General features: G+C 36.0%; 1 protein-coding gene across 1 annotated transcript in view; it reads right to left on the bottom strand.

The window, feature by feature from the left end:
- The window catches only part of LOC132401348 (dynein axonemal heavy chain 8-like), an 895,336-nt gene that overhangs the window by 417,799 nt on the left and 460,334 nt on the right, over window positions 1-17,203 (bottom strand). The window contains exon 39 of the mRNA XM_059983478.1: window positions 14,511-14,613. Coding sequence (XP_059839461.1) covers window positions 14,511-14,613 — 103 coding nt within the window. The remainder of the gene's footprint in view (window positions 1-14,510; window positions 14,614-17,203) is intronic.

Here is a 17,203-nt window from a genome sequence, read left to right as displayed (position 1 = left end):
AAAATACAAAAATCTGAGATGCAAAGGGATTTGGGAGTCCTTGTGCAGGACTCCCTAAAAATTAATTTGCAGGTTGGGTTGGTGGTGAGGAAGGCAAATATAATGTTAACATTCATTTCAAGAGGATTAAAATATAAAAGAAAGCATGTAATGTTGAGGCTTTATAAAGCACTGTTGAGGCCTCACTTGGAGTATTGTAAGCAGTTTTGGGCCCCTTATCTAAGAAAGGACATGCTGACATTCAAGAGTGTTCATAGGAGGTTCACAAAAATGACTCTGGAATTGAAAGGCTTATCATATAAAGAGCATTTGATGGCTTTAGGCCTATAGATAGATAGATACTTTATTGATCCAAAAGGAAATTATAATGCCACAACACATTACAAGTGCACAGATATAAATATTAAACGAGAAGTAGAAAGAATAAAAAAATAAGTTACCACAAACAGTTAACAGGAGGGGATCATCACTTCCCCGGCTATAGATTGACTCATTATAGAGTCTAGTGTTCAAGGTTAAGAATGACCTCATATAGTGCTCTTTGGAGCACCAATGACATAAGCTTTGGTAGAGTAGATGTGGAGAGAATGTTTCCTCTAGTGGGAGAATCTAAGACCAGAGGACACAGCTTCAGAATAGAGGGACATCCATTTAGAATGGAGATGAGGAGGAATTTCTTTAGGCAGAGAGAGGTGAATTTATGGAATTCATTGCCACAGGTGGCCATGGAGTCCAAGTCATTGAGTACATTTAAGGCAGAAGGCGATAGATTCTTGATTAGTCAGGACATGTAGGGATGCAGGGAGAAAGCAGGAGATTGGGGCCAAGAGGGAAATGGATCAGCCATGATGATATGACAGAGTAGACTCGATGGACCAAACAGCCTAATTCTGTTCTTATATCTCATGGTCTTATGGCTTTTCTTCCTCTTCACTTGGCCCATTGCCACACACCATGTCAATGACTAATGGAGTGTATTGGGGTCCAGGGGTCAGTATTGGGACCTCTGTTAATCATTATTTACATAGTATGATTAACAAGTTTGCTGATTCTAAAAAGTTAAGGAGCCCTGCTAAGAGGCACTGATGAAGGTTATGGAAGAGAAAAATCTAGGAGTTCAAGAGCATAGTTCACTGAAAGTGGTCATGCAATAGGCATGACATCATTTAGCATGTTGTCCTTTATTAGTCAAGTCATCAAGTTTAGGAGTAGTGACATTATGATGCAGTTAAATAAGTCACGAGTGTACTCCACTTGGAGTATTGTGAATAGTTTTGGTCACCCTGTTACAGGAAAGAAATTGTCAAGCTGGCAAGAGTGAAGAGATTTATGAAGATACTACATAGTTTAGAGGGCTTGAGTTATAGAGAGGAGTTGTTCATGCTGGGTCTTTTTTCTTTGGAGCATAAGAGAATGAGAAGTAACCTCATAGAAGTTTATAAAATCTTGAGTGGTTTAGATAAGGCGGACAGTCACAGTCTTTATTTGGCACTCTGTTATTGTCTTCTTTTATACTACCTTGATGCACTGTTGTCATGAATTGATTCCTATGAATGATATGCAAGATGAGTTTTTCACTATACCTCAGTATATGTGACAATAATAACCCAATTTACCAATTTAAGTTGCAAACACTTTCGGCACAGACATAATGGGCTATGCTTAGTGTTCTATGTGGTCAGAATTTATTTTGGAAGGAAGAACTTCATAACTTTTTAAGGGTGAGAAATGAACAAAACTAGTGTTCAGAGAGACATTGCTATATTTGTACAAGAATTCAAAAAAAGATAACCTGCATGTACTTGAGGCAAATAAGTAGGCAATGACTTAATCATCTTCAATGCAATGTTGGTTAAATTGCATCTGGAGCACTATTCTGCCCTCGCTCAAGACTTTCCCATTTTCTTAAGCAAGGAAAATAGATAAACTCCAGTTCTGCTGTAGTTGCAGTTTGAAGGCGGTTTCATTGTTCACCAACAAGTTACATTACACAAGGAGCTAAGTAAAAACATAATATTTCTCGCCATTCTCATGAAAGATAGACTCAAGTATTGATTAAAATTCCTTCAACTTCTAACAAAGTGCTTCTAACTAATAGCAACTAAATGAGATGTACAAACTATATAAAATGGCCAACCTGATTACAAAAGCTAATTGCTTCAAAATGCTATAATACATAATCATCAACAGCTATAAATTTACAAGTTAAGCAGTGAGATCTCGTAATTAGAAATAAAGTAACAAACCAAATCAGAAAGGACATAACAAGCACTATGTACAGTAATGGTCAGCATTCCAAAGGAAGAATATTCTTTTCTTGCAGTTGGTGCAATGATGATTTATATTTTGATTCTTACAAAAAGATTTATGAGCAGAATCAGTGCAAATGGGCATATCCTATTGCAATGTAAAAGAATGAAAGTTATCTCATTGAAACAAGACTTTCAGAGAATGATAGGGTAGACAGAGATTGTGCATTTTGGTCATACATTCCTGAGCATACTGACATAGTCTGAGGATAAAAGGCTTTATATTTGAAAGAGAGATGCACAGAAATTTATTGTCAGAATACTATTAATCATTTGACTACAGATCAAGTAGAGTCATTGAGTCATGGATAAATTTTAGATAAAAAAGGAACCAGAGATGAAAATGGATTATGCATAATCATGTATAATCTTAGTAAATGGTGAAATAGTTTTAAGGAGTTAAGTATCCTGTTCCTATTTCTTCTGTCCAATAGGTTATACAGTGGTAGAGCAATGGAACATCGACACAGAACCTTCAGACCAACCATTCACACAGAAGAAGCTGCCCACATAGCTAGTCCCAATTTTCTATATTCAGCTCATACACTTCCAAGTCCTGCCCTCCATGTACCTATCCAAGTGCTTCGTAAATGATACTGTTGTACCTGCCTGAACCACTTCCTTTGGTAGCATATTCCATATACTCACCACCTGTAGCATGAAAAGTTACCCTTCAGGTTCCTTTTAAATCTTTCAATTCTCAACCTAAATCTGTGCCCTCTAGTTTTTGGCCCCCCTATCCTTGGGAAAAGTTTCTTATCATCCACCTCTCATTATCTCATAATTTTAAACGTTTCTCTAAGGTTGCCCTTCATTCTCCTATGTTCAGTTATGACATTTGGTAGAAGAGTTAACATTATTTTGGCTAATATTTACTCCTCAAAGATCGTCACTAAAAAGTATTAATTATTTGATCATTATAACACTCTTCATGGTAGATTGTAATGTACAACTGGCTACCACCTCTCACATACACATTAAAACAATAGTTTATTGACAGTAAGATATTTAGAAATGTCCTAAAAAAAATGCATCCTTGTCAATAGAACTAATATGTATTTGCCTATGGAAAGCATGTTGGTAGAGTTCTATGTACTGAGTAAATAGAGTTAGGAAAGAGGCTGAAGAGGACCTCCAAGGTAGTAATCTCTGGATTACTCCCAGTGCCATGGACTAGTGCAGGTAAGAATGGGGTGATAGAATGAATGAATGAATGAATGAATGAATGAATGAATGAATGAATGGCTGTGGAGATGGTGCAGGGACAGAGTTCCAAGTTCTTGTATCATTGGAACCTTTTCTGGGAATGCACTGGTAATCAGCGACATTATCACAGCTGTACTCAGGGGAAACATAATCAAGGGATCAGACATGATAGGATTGTACTAAAGACCCCCTAATAGCCACTGGGACATTGAAGATTAAGGAAAAAATAATAGGGTTGTTATCATGGGGGACTTCAACTTCCCTAATACAGTATAAACTGGGACCTTCTTAGTGTAAGGAATTTAGATGAGGCAGAATTTGTTAGTGTATCCAGGAAGGTTTCCTAAATTAATATGTGAATGTTCTAATGAGAGGAGGGACTGTACTGGACTTGGGTAATGAGCCTGGCCAGGTGACTGAACTTTCAGTGGGTGGACAGTTAGGGAACAGCGACCATAACTCCTTAACTTTCAGGATAGCTAAAGATAAAGGATAGGTATGATCCTTGTGAAATAATATTAAATTGGAGTAGGGCAAATTATGAGGGCATTAGGCAGGAACCAAGAAGTGTTAATTGGAAACACCTTTTGTCAGGCAAGTCCACATCAGACATGTGGAGGGTGTTTAAAGGTCAATTGCACAGAGTACAGGAAAGGTATGTTCCTGTTAGAAGAAAGGATGGGGATGGAAAGATAAGAGAATCTTGGATGTCGAGAGAGGTAATGAATTTAGTCGAGAAGAAAAAGGAAGAGAATGTAAATCTTCAGAAGTTAGAATCAAACAAAGCACATGAGAAGTATAAAGAAGTCAGAAAAGAACTAAAGAAGGGAATTAGGAAAGCCAGGACAGGCTATGAAAAGTCCTTGGTAAGTAGGATTAAGCTGAATCCTAAGGAATTCTACACATACATCAGGAGTATGTGGATAACTAGGAAGAGGGTGGGACCAGTCAAGAATAAAGGGGAGAACATTTGCTTGAATGTAGAGAATGTGAATGAATACTTTGCTTCAGTATTTACCAAGGACAAGGATATGGAGGATCAGGAGATCAGTGCAGATCAGTGTATAAATATGTTAGGGTGTTTGGAAGTCAAGGACAATGAGTACTAGGATATCCAGGACCTGATGGGATTTACCCCAGGTTATCGAAGGAGGTAAGAGACGAGATTGCTGGGCCCTTGACCAGTACCTTTGTGTTCTCTTGAGCCATAGGTGAGGTCCCAGAGGACTGATGAGTGGCTAATGTTGTACCTCTATTTAAGAAGCAAACAAGGGAAAACCCAGGAAACTATAGAGCAGAGAGTCTCACGTGAGTTGTAGGGAAACTGTTGGACAAAATTCTTAGGGATAATATGTATGAGCTTTATGAAATCCATGGCTTCATTAGGGAGAGTCAGCATAGCTTTGTGCATTGTAAGTTGCGCCTTACCAATTTGATTGTTTTTTGACAAGGTGACGAAAGAGATTGATGAGGCAGAGGATGTTGTTTATATGGATTTTAGTAATGCGTTAAACATAGTCCCTCATGGGAGGCTATTCCAGAAGATTAAGATGCATGGGGTCTGTCACAAATTAGCTGTTTGGATTTAGAACTGGCTTCCACATAGAAGACCAAGAGTAGAAATTGAAGGGACTTATTCAAGCTGGAGGTCTGTAATTAGTGGAGTTTCACAGGGATCTGTGCTGGGACCTCTTCTATTTGTGATGTGTATAAATGACCTGGATGAAATTGTAGCTGGGAGGATAGTAAATTTGCAGATGACACCAAGATTGGTGGAGAAGTGGAGAGTATAGAAGACTGGCAAAGAATACAGCATGATGTTGATCAGTTGCAGTTTTTTGCTGAGAAATGGCAAGATCCTTAACAGTGTTGCTAAGCAGAGAGATCTTGGGATCTAGGTTCATAGCTCCTTGAAAGTGGCTACACAGGTCAATAAAGTGGTTAAGAAAGCTTGTAGAATGCTTGCTTTTATTAGTTGAGGCAATGTTCAAAATTTGGGACGTTATATTGCAATTTTATAAAACTCTGCTTAGGCCACATCTGGGGTATTGCATACAGTTCTGGTCACCCCACAATAGTTCAAAGTTCAAAAGTTCAAGGTAACATTTATTATCAGAATACTACATGTCACCCTGAGATTCTTTTCTGCGAGCATACTTAGCATATCTATTGAACAGCAATTGTAAACAGGGTTAATAAACAACAAACTGTGCAAATGCAAATATAAATAAATAGCAATAAATACTGAGCGTGAAATAATAAGATATAGAGTCCTTAAAGTGAGATCACTGGTTGTGTGAACACCAGAAGTAAAGTGATTGTAGCTATCCACTTTAGTTCAAGAGCCAGATCGTTAAGGGGTAGTAACTGTACTTGAACCTGGTGGTGCAAGTCCTGAGACACCTGTACCTTCTACCTGATGGCAGCAGAGAGAAAAGAGCATGGCCTGGGTGGTGATGACCTTTAATGATATATGCTACTTTTCTACAGCAATGTTTCATGTAGATGTGCTCAATAGTTGGGAGAGTTTAACATGTGATGTACTGGCCCAAATCCACTGCCTTTTGTAGTGATTTGGTAGTTCCCATACCAGGATGTAATGTAGCCTGCCAGCACACTTTCCACTACAGATCTAAGGAGGTTTTCCCAAGTTTTTTTTTGATTATATGCTAAATCTCAACAGACTCTTGATAGGGATGGGAGTATATTAAAAACCTTAAAGTTAAACCTACTGAATAAAATATTAAAGTTACTCCAATTACTCAATAGGCAATTTTGAAGTATCTGCTGTATGAGTTGTTTATGGAGCTTTTGAGTTAAGTACATGTTATACCTTTTCATTCTCTGGTATGGGACGTGGTCGATTTAAATTTTTTTTTACCTTATTAATAATTAGTACATATATAACTGTCTTGTATTGTACTTTAGAGGTCCATGTAGGACCTGTTGTGTATTAATCTTTTTATTTCTTTTATTTGTCTCAATACTTATGGTTTTAGGTGGGATATATATATATATATATATATATATATATATACACTCATTTACTTTTCTTTTTCGAGAGAAAGAATATTGTTTGTAACATTACTTGCTCGGATTTACTCTTTCTTTTGAATATGTGTTTAAGAGACTTTAGCTGATTCTAAGATGGCCATTGTTGATTATGTTTTTATTAATGTTAGACATAACATTATAGTAGTTGAATTCTGTTTGTGCCTTTTATTATGACTATTTTCTGTGGGACTTTTGCTTTTTTTTATTATACGGAGCTGCAAGATGGAGAACAGGGTCAAAGGTTATTGGTTAGCATGGGACCAGCCTATTGGTTCCTTCATTTCTATCTTTTGGCTGGGGGGAGGGGTCTATTAGAGTAGGTTCTTTTCTTGATTGGGCAGTTCTTTTGATGGATTTCGCTTTCGTAAATGCGTCACTTCTTCTGGTTGTACCCGCGCCTTTTGGTTTAATCTGTACTTGCGTAACATTTCTTCTATATAATATTAAACTCAATTTTAAACATGGATGTTAATAAAATCAATATAATATCTTGGAATTGGAATGGTGAAAATCACCCCATTAAGCATAAAAAGATTTTTAAGAAATTAAAAACACTTAATACTGATATTATTTTTGCGCAAGAAAATCATATCTGAAAACAGGATGAGGACAGGTTTTTCTGCTTCTGGAAAGGGCCTTTATTTCACTCACTGTCGGATAGTAAAACAAGAGGTGTTTCTATATTTCTTAGTCCCAAAATCCCTTTTGTACACCTTAATACTACTACCGATTCGACTGGAAGATATTTAATTGTTACTGGTTTATTATGTGAGCAAAAGGAAGCTCTGGTGTGTGTATACGCACCTAATGTAGATAATTCTGATTTTTTTAAGAAACTTTTCTCAGAGTTACTGAATCTCAATGAATATAAGCTGATCATGGGTGGTGACTTTAATTATTGCTTAAATCCAGCAATTGACAGGTCATCAACCAATCTGTTGCTTCCTAATAAAGCGGCAGCTTGTATTAACTCTTTTTTATTAGAATATGGCCTTGTCGATATTTGAAGATATAAGCACCCCAATGATAAAGATTTCTCTTTTTTCTCACACGTCCATCACAAATATTCTCAAATTGATTACTTTTTTTTTAGATACACGTCTGTTAAACTCCGTTGTTGAATGTGCGTATGACATCATTGTGCTTTCAGATCACGTGTCTTTAAAGATAACCCTTAAGCTTTTGGATAGATTTTTGAAACTCTCACAGTGGAGATTGAACCCCATATTGTTACAAGATCCAGATTTTGTTAATTTTATTAAGGAGCAAATTTCTATATTTTTTGAATTTAATACAACTGAAGGAATGTCAAATTTGGTTATATGGGACACATTGAAATCTTTTCCTAGGGGACAGATAATCTCATATCCAGCAGCCTTGAGAAAGAAAACTAAAGCGGAATTGTCAGTGCTTATTAATAAAATTAAACAGATAGATAAAGCATATTCAGTTAAACCTACTGAAGACCTGTATAAAGAAAGGGTCGAACTTCTATCACAGTATGATTTACTTCTGACCTTTCCCATTGAACAGCAAATTTTTAAATCTAACAGTTTATTTTATATACATGGGGAAAAATCTGCTAAACTTTTAGCGGGTCAGTTAAAGGCTGGGATAGTCAGAAGACAGATTTTAAAAATTCACCAACCAGATAGAACAGAAACTTTAGATCCTTATGAAATTAGTAAGATATTTATGGACTTTTATTCTAATCTTTATAAATCTGAATTCTCTGATAGTACTATGACTATGAATAATTTTTTACAAAGGTTAAACATACCCCAAATTTCAATTCAAGATACCAATATGTTAGATGCACCTATTAAACAAGAGGAGATAGTCAAGGCTATATCCTCTATGCAACTAGGTAAAGCTCCGGGACCTGATGGTTATATGGTAGAATTTTACAAGACCTTTCATGAAATGCTTATACCACATCTTCATCAAACGTTTACTGATTCTACATCCTCTGGGAACCTTCCTAAAACTTTTTATGAAGCACTAATTTCATTGATTGCAAAAAAAGGAAAAGACCCACTGGAATGTGTATCCTATAGACCTATTTCTTTACTGAATGTAGATTTTAAAATACTGTCTAAGATTCTAGCAAATAGGCTTGAGACTATCTTGCCTAATGTTATCTCAAATGATCAAACACGATTTATTAAAAATAGGTACTCACATTTTAATATTTGAAGATTATTAAATATCATTTATTCCCCCTCTGCCAAAGAATTGGAATGTATTGTATCTTTGGATGCAGAGACAGCCTTTGATAGGGTGGAGTGGCCTTATCTATTGCAGGTTTTGAAGAGGTTCAATTTTGGTCCAGGATTTATTTCCTGGATTAAATTGATTTTTCATGCCCTGGTAGCTGCGGTTTTAACTAATAATCAAAAGTCTCCTTATTTTAGATTATATAGAGGTTCCCGACAGGGTTGTGCCCTCAGTCCTTTATTATTTAATTTGGCTTTAGAACCACTTGCTATTGCTCTTAGGGATTCTAATTCTGTGCAGGGTATTAAGAAAGGGGATAAATTACATAAAGTTTCATTATATGTGGTTAATTTATTAGTTTACATTTCAAATCCTAGGAAATCTATTCCTTCTATGTTATCTATATTTATGGAATTTGGTATTTTTCTGGATATAAACTTAATTTATATAAAAGTGAATTTCCTATTAATAATTATTCTGATTATTATGATCAAATACCTTTTAATATTGCCAAAAACCATTTTACTTACCTTGGTATTAAAATTACAAAAAATTTTCAAGACCTATATAGGTATAATTTCTTCCCTTTAGTTGAAAATACTCAACAGGTGCTTTCTAAATGGTCACCTATGTCGATGTCATCGATAGGTCGAATAAATGCTATAAAAATGGTTATTCTACTGAAATTTTTATATATATTTTAAGCAGTTCCCTTTTGTTCCAAAAACATTTTTTGATAAAATAGATTCTCTGATTTTATCTTATGTTTGGAATAATAAAAGCTCTAGAGTGAATAAACTTTTAATGCAAAAAATAAAAAAAAGATGGAGGACTGGCTTCACCAAACTTTAGATTTTATTATTGGGCAATTAATATTCGTTATATTACTTTTTGGATTTATGATATAGACGACCAAGATCGCCCTTCATGGTTACAGTTGGAGGAAGATTCAGTAATGGGGTTTTCATTAGCTTCTTTATCAGGAGCTCCTCTTCCATTTTCGCTCTCCAGAATAGGTAGACAAGCTCTTAACCCTATTGTTAAACATACTTAAAAAATTTGGTTTCAATTTCATAGATTTTTTGAATTAAATGATTTTTTACTTGCCAGTAATATTCTTTCTAATTTCTTTTTAAGCCATCAACTTTGGATAAGGCTTTTTTAACATGGAAAATTAAGGGAATAAAAACTTTTTTAGATTTGTTTTTACAAGACTGTTTAATGTCTTTTTCACAGTTAATGGATAAATATGATATCTCTAATACACATTTTTTTCAGATATTTACAGGTTAGGAATTTTTTACATGAATTTTTACCGAATTACCCCCTGGCCTACTCTTTAAATTTGGCTTATGTTATTTTTCAGTTTAAACCTTTTCAAAACTGATTAATAGCTATCATTTATAAATAGTTAATGAATGCTCGCATGTTGCCTAATGATAGGGTTCAACGCACCTGGGAAGTAGAACTTCAACATTCACTTTCAGATAATCAATGGAGTAAAATTTATTATTTAGTCAATAATTCATCTATCTGCGCACACCACATCTTAATTCAGTTTAAGATAGTACACAGGGCCCATATGTCCAAAGATAAATTGGCACATATTTTTCCTAATATAAGCCCTATTTGTGACAGATGTAACACAGAAGTGGCTACTCTAACTCATATGTTTTGGTCATGTGTAAGTTTAAATAATTTTTGGAGGGATGTGTTTGGAATATTATCTAAAGTTATAGATATGGATGTTCAACCTAATCCACTTACAGCAATTTTTGGGATTATTCCAAAGGAAGCAAGCAAAGTGTCTGCTTCTGTCCAACATGTGATAGCTTTTTCAACTTTACTGGCTAGGAGAGCTATTTTGCTACACTGGAAAGAATCTAACCCACCTAGTGTTTTCTATTGGCTCTCCTCCATTATGTCATGTCTAAGCTTGAAGGAAATTAGAAGCTGGACATTTGATACATCCTTTAATTTTGAACAAGTCTGGCAACCCTTTATTCAATATTTTCACATGATTTAATTTATTTATTTTTACTTATTTATTTATTTTTCTTTATTCTCTTTGTGGAAAATCCTTATCCATGAAGGTTCGGAGATGACTGGAAGGATGTGTTTTTTTTTCTCTCTTTTTTTTCTAATTTTATCCTCAATTGGACTGCCCAATCTTTCTTTTTCTTTTTTTTCTTTCTTTTTTTTGTTTCAGTTTAGTTAGTGGGTTTTTTTTTCTTTATCAATAAAATTTCCAATCTTTTTTTTTAATGATTGCTGTGAGGAGTTGTAGTTTTTTTGACCATTGTATATACAACAGCATAATATTTTACTTATTTGATTTTGACATTATATACTTTCTGTTTTTACTATTGCTGTCTTTTACGTCTTTTATATTATCTACTTGTTAAACTCCTCTTCTGATTTGTAAATTCTTTATTTGGAAATCAATAAAAAAAGATTGAAAAATGAAATGAAATGACTCCTGAGGAAATAGAGACTTCCTTTGCAACTACATTTAAATGATGGGTCCAGAATAGTGACATTCAGGAATTTAAAGTTACTGACACTCTCCACCTCTGATCATCCCATGATTACTGGCTCATGGATCTCTGGATTCCCTCTCCTGAAATCCACAATCAGTTCCTTGGTCTTATTGACACTAAGTGAGAGGTTGTTGTTATTACATCACTCATCCAAGTTTTCAGTCTCTCTCCTGTATGTTGATTCATCACACAACAGCCCACAACAGTGGCATCATCGCTAACTTGTATATGGTGTTGGATCTAAACTTACCCACACAGTCATAGGTGTAAAGCAAGTAGAGCGGGGGGTAGTACACATTCTTGTGGTGCTCCTTTGCTGATGGAGATTGTGGTGGAGATACATTTTTCAATCCTTATTGACTGGGGTCTACAAGTGAGGAAATCCAGGATCCAATTGTACAAGGGGGTATTGAGGCCCAGGTCTTGGAGTTTACTGATTAGTTTAGAGGGGATGACGGTATTAAATGCTGAGCTGTAGTTGATAAAGGGCATCTGATATATGCATCTTTGCTGTTCAGATGTTCCAGGGTTGTGTGAAGAGCCAATGAAATGGAATTTTCTGTAGATCTGTGGCTACAGTAGGATAATTAGAGCTGATCTTAGTCATCACTCAGACCAGAGTGGATAAGCTTCAACACCAGCCTCTCAAAACTCTTCACCACTGTACAATAGTCATTGAGACAGGTTGAAGCAGGTAGGTACCACACACTGCTGGAGCAAGGGGTTGAAGATCTCCGTGAATAAATTAGCCAGTTAGTCAGTACAGCTCTTCAGTAATCAACCAGGTAATCTGTCTGAACCAGATGCTTTCCTTGGATTCACTCTCTTGAAAGCAGCCTGCATTTCATCTTCAGCTGTCTAGCATCCCTCGTTGATCCCAGTCTAGACAGGAATCTCCACTTAATTTGTGAGATGGCTTTCTTTATTTTACTTTATTGTCACCAAACAATTGATACTAGAGCATACAATCATCACTGCGATATTTGATTCTGCGCTTCGCACTCCCTTGAGTACAAATTGAAGTAAATATAATAAAAATTTGAATTATAAATCATAATTAGAAAATAGAAAAAGGAAAGTAAGGTAGTGCAAGTCAGGTCCGGATATTTGGAAGGTACAGCCCAGATCTGGGTCAGGATCTGTTCAGCAGTTTTATCACTGTTGGAAAGAAGCTGTTTCCAAATTTGGCTGTACGAATCTTCAAGTTCCTGAACCTTCTCCCAGAGGGGAGAGGGACAAAAAGTGTGTTGGCTGGGTGGGTTGTGTCCTTGATTATCCTGGCAGCACTGTTCTCACAGCGTGCGGTGTAAAGTGATCATACCAACATCTCTAGTAGCATCCTTGATCTCCAGACTTGAATGCCTGTGATCTGGCTCTCAGCAAATTATTGATTTCATTGTTCAACCAAGGCTTCTGATTAGGGTAAACCATGAATGATTTTGTGGGGACACACTCATTCACAGCTGCTTTAATAAAGTCTGTTACAGACCTGGTGTAGTCATTCAGGTCCTCAGATGAGTAACAGAACACAACCCAGCTCACTGACTCAAGGCACCGCTTAGTTGTCTTGATCTCTGGAACTTTGCTTTTTAAGCTCTGTCTGTATTCAGGTAGTAGGAGTACAGCCAAATGATCTGACTTGCCAAAATATGGTCTCATAGTCTAGTAGAGGTTTACTGTGTTGGAAGGATGTTGAGGCTTTGGAGAGGGTGCAGAAAAGGTTTACCAGGATGCTGCCTGGTTTAGAGGGTACTACCACGAGAGGTTGGATAAACCTGGATTGGTTTCTTTGGACCATCAGAGGCTGAGGGGAGAACTGATAGGTTTAAAAGGTTATGAGAGGCATAGATAGAGTGGACAGAGAGTATCCGTATCCAGGGTTGAAATGTCTAGTACCAAAGAGCATGCATTGAAGGTGAGAAAGGGTAGGTTCAGGGGGAATATGAGGGGTGAGTTTTTTATTCAGAGAATCATGGATGCCTGGATTGCACTGCCTGGTATGGTGGTAGAGGGAAATACATTTGAGACTTTTAATTGACATTTGGATAGGCACATGGATGCAAGGAAGATGGAGGGATATGGCTATGTTCTATAATAATGTAACCTCAGTCTTTTAAATTCCATTCTCCCTGAAAGTAATAAATCCAAGAGCTTTTATAACTCTTGGATTTATTTTATAACACTTTTATAACTTTACTAACTTACAATACAACTTTCTAAAGAACAAGCTAAATTTCTACTTTCCTTCAGTAGCTCACACAAATATATCGCACAAAGTTAAAGAGAATATGAAGGCTTTAGAAAAGGTGCAATAAAAGAGTTCCAGACCTGGGGGATTTCAGTGACAAAATTAAATGGGAGATGTTTTCTCCCGAAAGAAAGTTGAGAAAAGATTTGATAGTTGTATACAAGATCATGATAGTTTTAGATGAGATGATAAGATGAACCAAAACACACACCAATGGTCAGATGATATAGTGTTTGGAGGTGGCATGAGGAATGGAGGGTAGTAGTTGTGTGAATAAAGAAGTTGAAGAGAAATTTGCAGGACTCTGGGGAGCTGCTGAGATCCTATGATTAACTTCCTCTTAACTATTCTGCAAATGTCCTAATGTATAAAGTTGCATTCATCCTCAGTGTTGTACTCTAGCAGATACTTGCAAATTTTAAGAAAGAGTTTTGATTAGCCGTTTCAAAGTTCAAATTAACAGTGTAAATTGTGAATAATAATATTTCTATTATTGATCCTTTTGGCTTTTTAGGATCTTTCATTTTGAATCAAATCACTACAGGACTTCCCAAGAAATTATAGATTGGTATCCAAGTAGTGCAGATAAACTACTGGTGAGCAGCAAATATTATATTTGTACAGATCCAAAGAGAGTTGTTAGCATTTGTTGCATACGTTGTGCTTGAAGATGGACTTAATTGTCTCTGTGTTCGGTTTGTATTTATATGGGCTGCAGGAAATCAGGAATGATCAAATCAGTTTGGACTGATTCTTCAGGAAAGAAGACTTCAAAGTGATCCAATAAAAATTTTTAGAATTATTAATCATAATGTTCATATCTGCTGCTGATTACAAAAGTGTTTCAGAGGTTACATCAATAAACTAATGCAAATAATTTAATTTGTTTCATAGGTTTTTCGACTTTAGAATATCATAAAAACTGTTTAAACAAACCTGAATAGTGTGTGAGTCACTAGCTTGGCCAAGGATTTCCAATAATGCTGGATCAGAGACAAAAAAGAATCGTGGAAATAGCAGTCTTTTCTTTTCCAAGTATCTGCCAAAATATGAATACAAAATCATATGGAAAATCAGAGAATGCTATCTAACTCTGAATTTTCAATATTGATTGTTTTGTTATAATTGATAGATAGCAGATTTCCATTGGGGTTGCTATTAACAAATCATAGGAATATATGCAGTGTAACACAAACATTATTGCTTAGGTTGTCGGAAATAGTGTTTTTAAAATATCAGTAGCACACTATGGTCAAGAATCCTAACATCAGAAAAATAATTTAAATTAAGCAATATTAAAGGAAAACTGCATTTAACAGTTCTTTGAGAAAGTAATAAACATAATGGATGGGGAACAAGTAGATTGTGTTACACACAACACAGAAACAGCCCTTTGAACTGGTGTGTCCATGCTAGTCCTATTTGCCTATATTCAACTCACATGCACCTAAACCTTTCCTATTCATGTACTGTATTTGTCTCAATGACTTTTGTGTTGTAATTGTACTATCTCTACTACTTCCTCTCAAAGTTCAAAGTAAATTTATTATCAAAGCATATGTTGCCATATACTACCTCAAAATTTGTTTTCTTAGACATTTACAGAAAAAAAATAAAGAAATACAATAGAATCTATGAAAAAACATACATAAATGAAGAATGACAAACAACCAATGTGCAAAAAAAGACAAATTGTGTGAATTGAGAAATTCTGCTAACACAACTTGTAAGAAGTCCTTGAAAGTGAGTCATGGAATCAGTTGTAGTGAGTGAAGTTGATTAAGCCAGTTCAGTAGCCCGATGGTTGCAGAGTTATAACTGTTCCGGAACTTGGTGATGTGGGACCTAAGGTTTCTGTACCTCCTGCCTAATGGCAGTAGCGAATAGCGTGCATGGCTTGGATGGTGGGGTGATTTTGATGATAGTTGCTGATTTCTTGTCCCAGCACTCCATGCAAAGGTACTCAGTGGTGGAGAGGGATTTGCCTGTGATGGCCTGGGCTATATGCACCACTTGCTGTATTATTTTTATTTCCTGGGGATTGGTGTTCATACCAGGCTGTGATGCAACCTGTTAGGATACTCTCCAAGAGTCAGAGATCAAGGATTAACTTTATTGGCCATATACTTATGTGTTAGGAAACTGTTGTGGTGAGTTGGCGCTACATACAATGGAAAAGATAACATTCAACAATTATTCAGAATAATGAATTACATTAAAAAGATATAAAATAAAATGTGCATAAGTACATTAATATCAGAATGTATTTATAATATTAACAGTAATATAAAAAGTGGGTTAAAGTGTTTGCAGTGCAGAGGCTGAGGTAATAGATGGGGGTGGCTCACTAAAATGGTTGATTAGCTTAACTGCCGGGGGGAATAAACTATTAAGATGACATGAAGATTTTGTTTTAATAGCCCTATAGTGTTTTCCAGAAAAGAGTTTTAGGAAAAGGCAGTTTACTGAGTGGGTAATGTCCACAGTGATTTTTCTGCCTGCTTCTTTGTCCTGGACACATATACACACGGTGGTCACATTATTAGCTATTCCTGTACCCAATAAAGTGGACACTGAGTGTATTCTTGTGGTCTTCTGCTGCTGTAGCCCATCCACTTCAAGGTTCGATGTGTTGTATATTTAGAGATGCCCTTCTGCACTGTTGCAAAGCATGGTTATTTGACTTATTGTTGCCTTCCTGTCAGCCTGAACCTGTCTGGCCATTTTTTTCTGACCTTTCTCATTAACAAGGTGTTTTTAGCCACAGAACTGCCATTCAATTGATGTTCTTTTTGTTTTTGCACCATTCTCTGTAAAACCTAGATACTGTTGTGCATGAAAATCCCAGAAGTTCAGCAATTTCTGAGATACTCAAATCACCATGTCTGGCACCAACATTTATTCCACATTAAAAGTCACTCAGATCACAATTCTTTCCCTTTCTGATGACACTAGATAACAAATATTTTTAAAAGTGTTGCTTCCTCAGAAAATTTCAGAAACTTCCTTGAATGCCTTCCATGTGATTTTCTCCAGTCCTACCGGAAGTACTGCAAATTGCCTGTCATTGATGACCTGTTTGATTTGTGGACCAACAAATATGTCTTCCTTAATCTTGGCATCAGTTATTCTGAATTGAAATAACAAATAAAGGCAACTTCCAAAAAGTGGCAGGTGATAGGGAAAATTCATGGTGATTTTTGTTATCAGCAGCTCAAAATCCATAAGATACATCCAAAAGTATTCAGGAATCAAAATCTTTGTTGTCTAATGTGGTTAGTCTGAACAACTGAACTTCTTTACTATGTTTGCATGCATCACGTGAATCTCTTGACTATTTGGGAAAAAAAGAAAAAGGGTGACAAATACAGAACTGAAGGTGTTATTTTTCAGTGCAGTATATGAAATAAGGTAGATGATCTCGTAGTGCAGTTAGAGATCAGAAGGTATGATATTGTGGTTATCACAGAGTCATTGCGGAATAACAATTGTAGTTGGGAGCTTAATATCCAAGGATACAAAATCGACTGAAAAGACAGGCAGGTAGGCATAGGAGGAGGAGTAAAAGAGAGGCAAGAGCAGATATTGGACCGGTAAAAAATGACATTGGAGAGATAGTAACAGGAGAC

The sequence above is a fragment of the Hypanus sabinus genome, chromosome 10 (assembly GCF_030144855.1).
Source record: "Hypanus sabinus isolate sHypSab1 chromosome 10, sHypSab1.hap1, whole genome shotgun sequence".
Lineage (NCBI taxonomy): Eukaryota > Metazoa > Chordata > Chondrichthyes > Myliobatiformes > Dasyatidae > Hypanus > Hypanus sabinus.
This window is presented reverse-complemented; position numbering and strand designations above follow the sequence as displayed.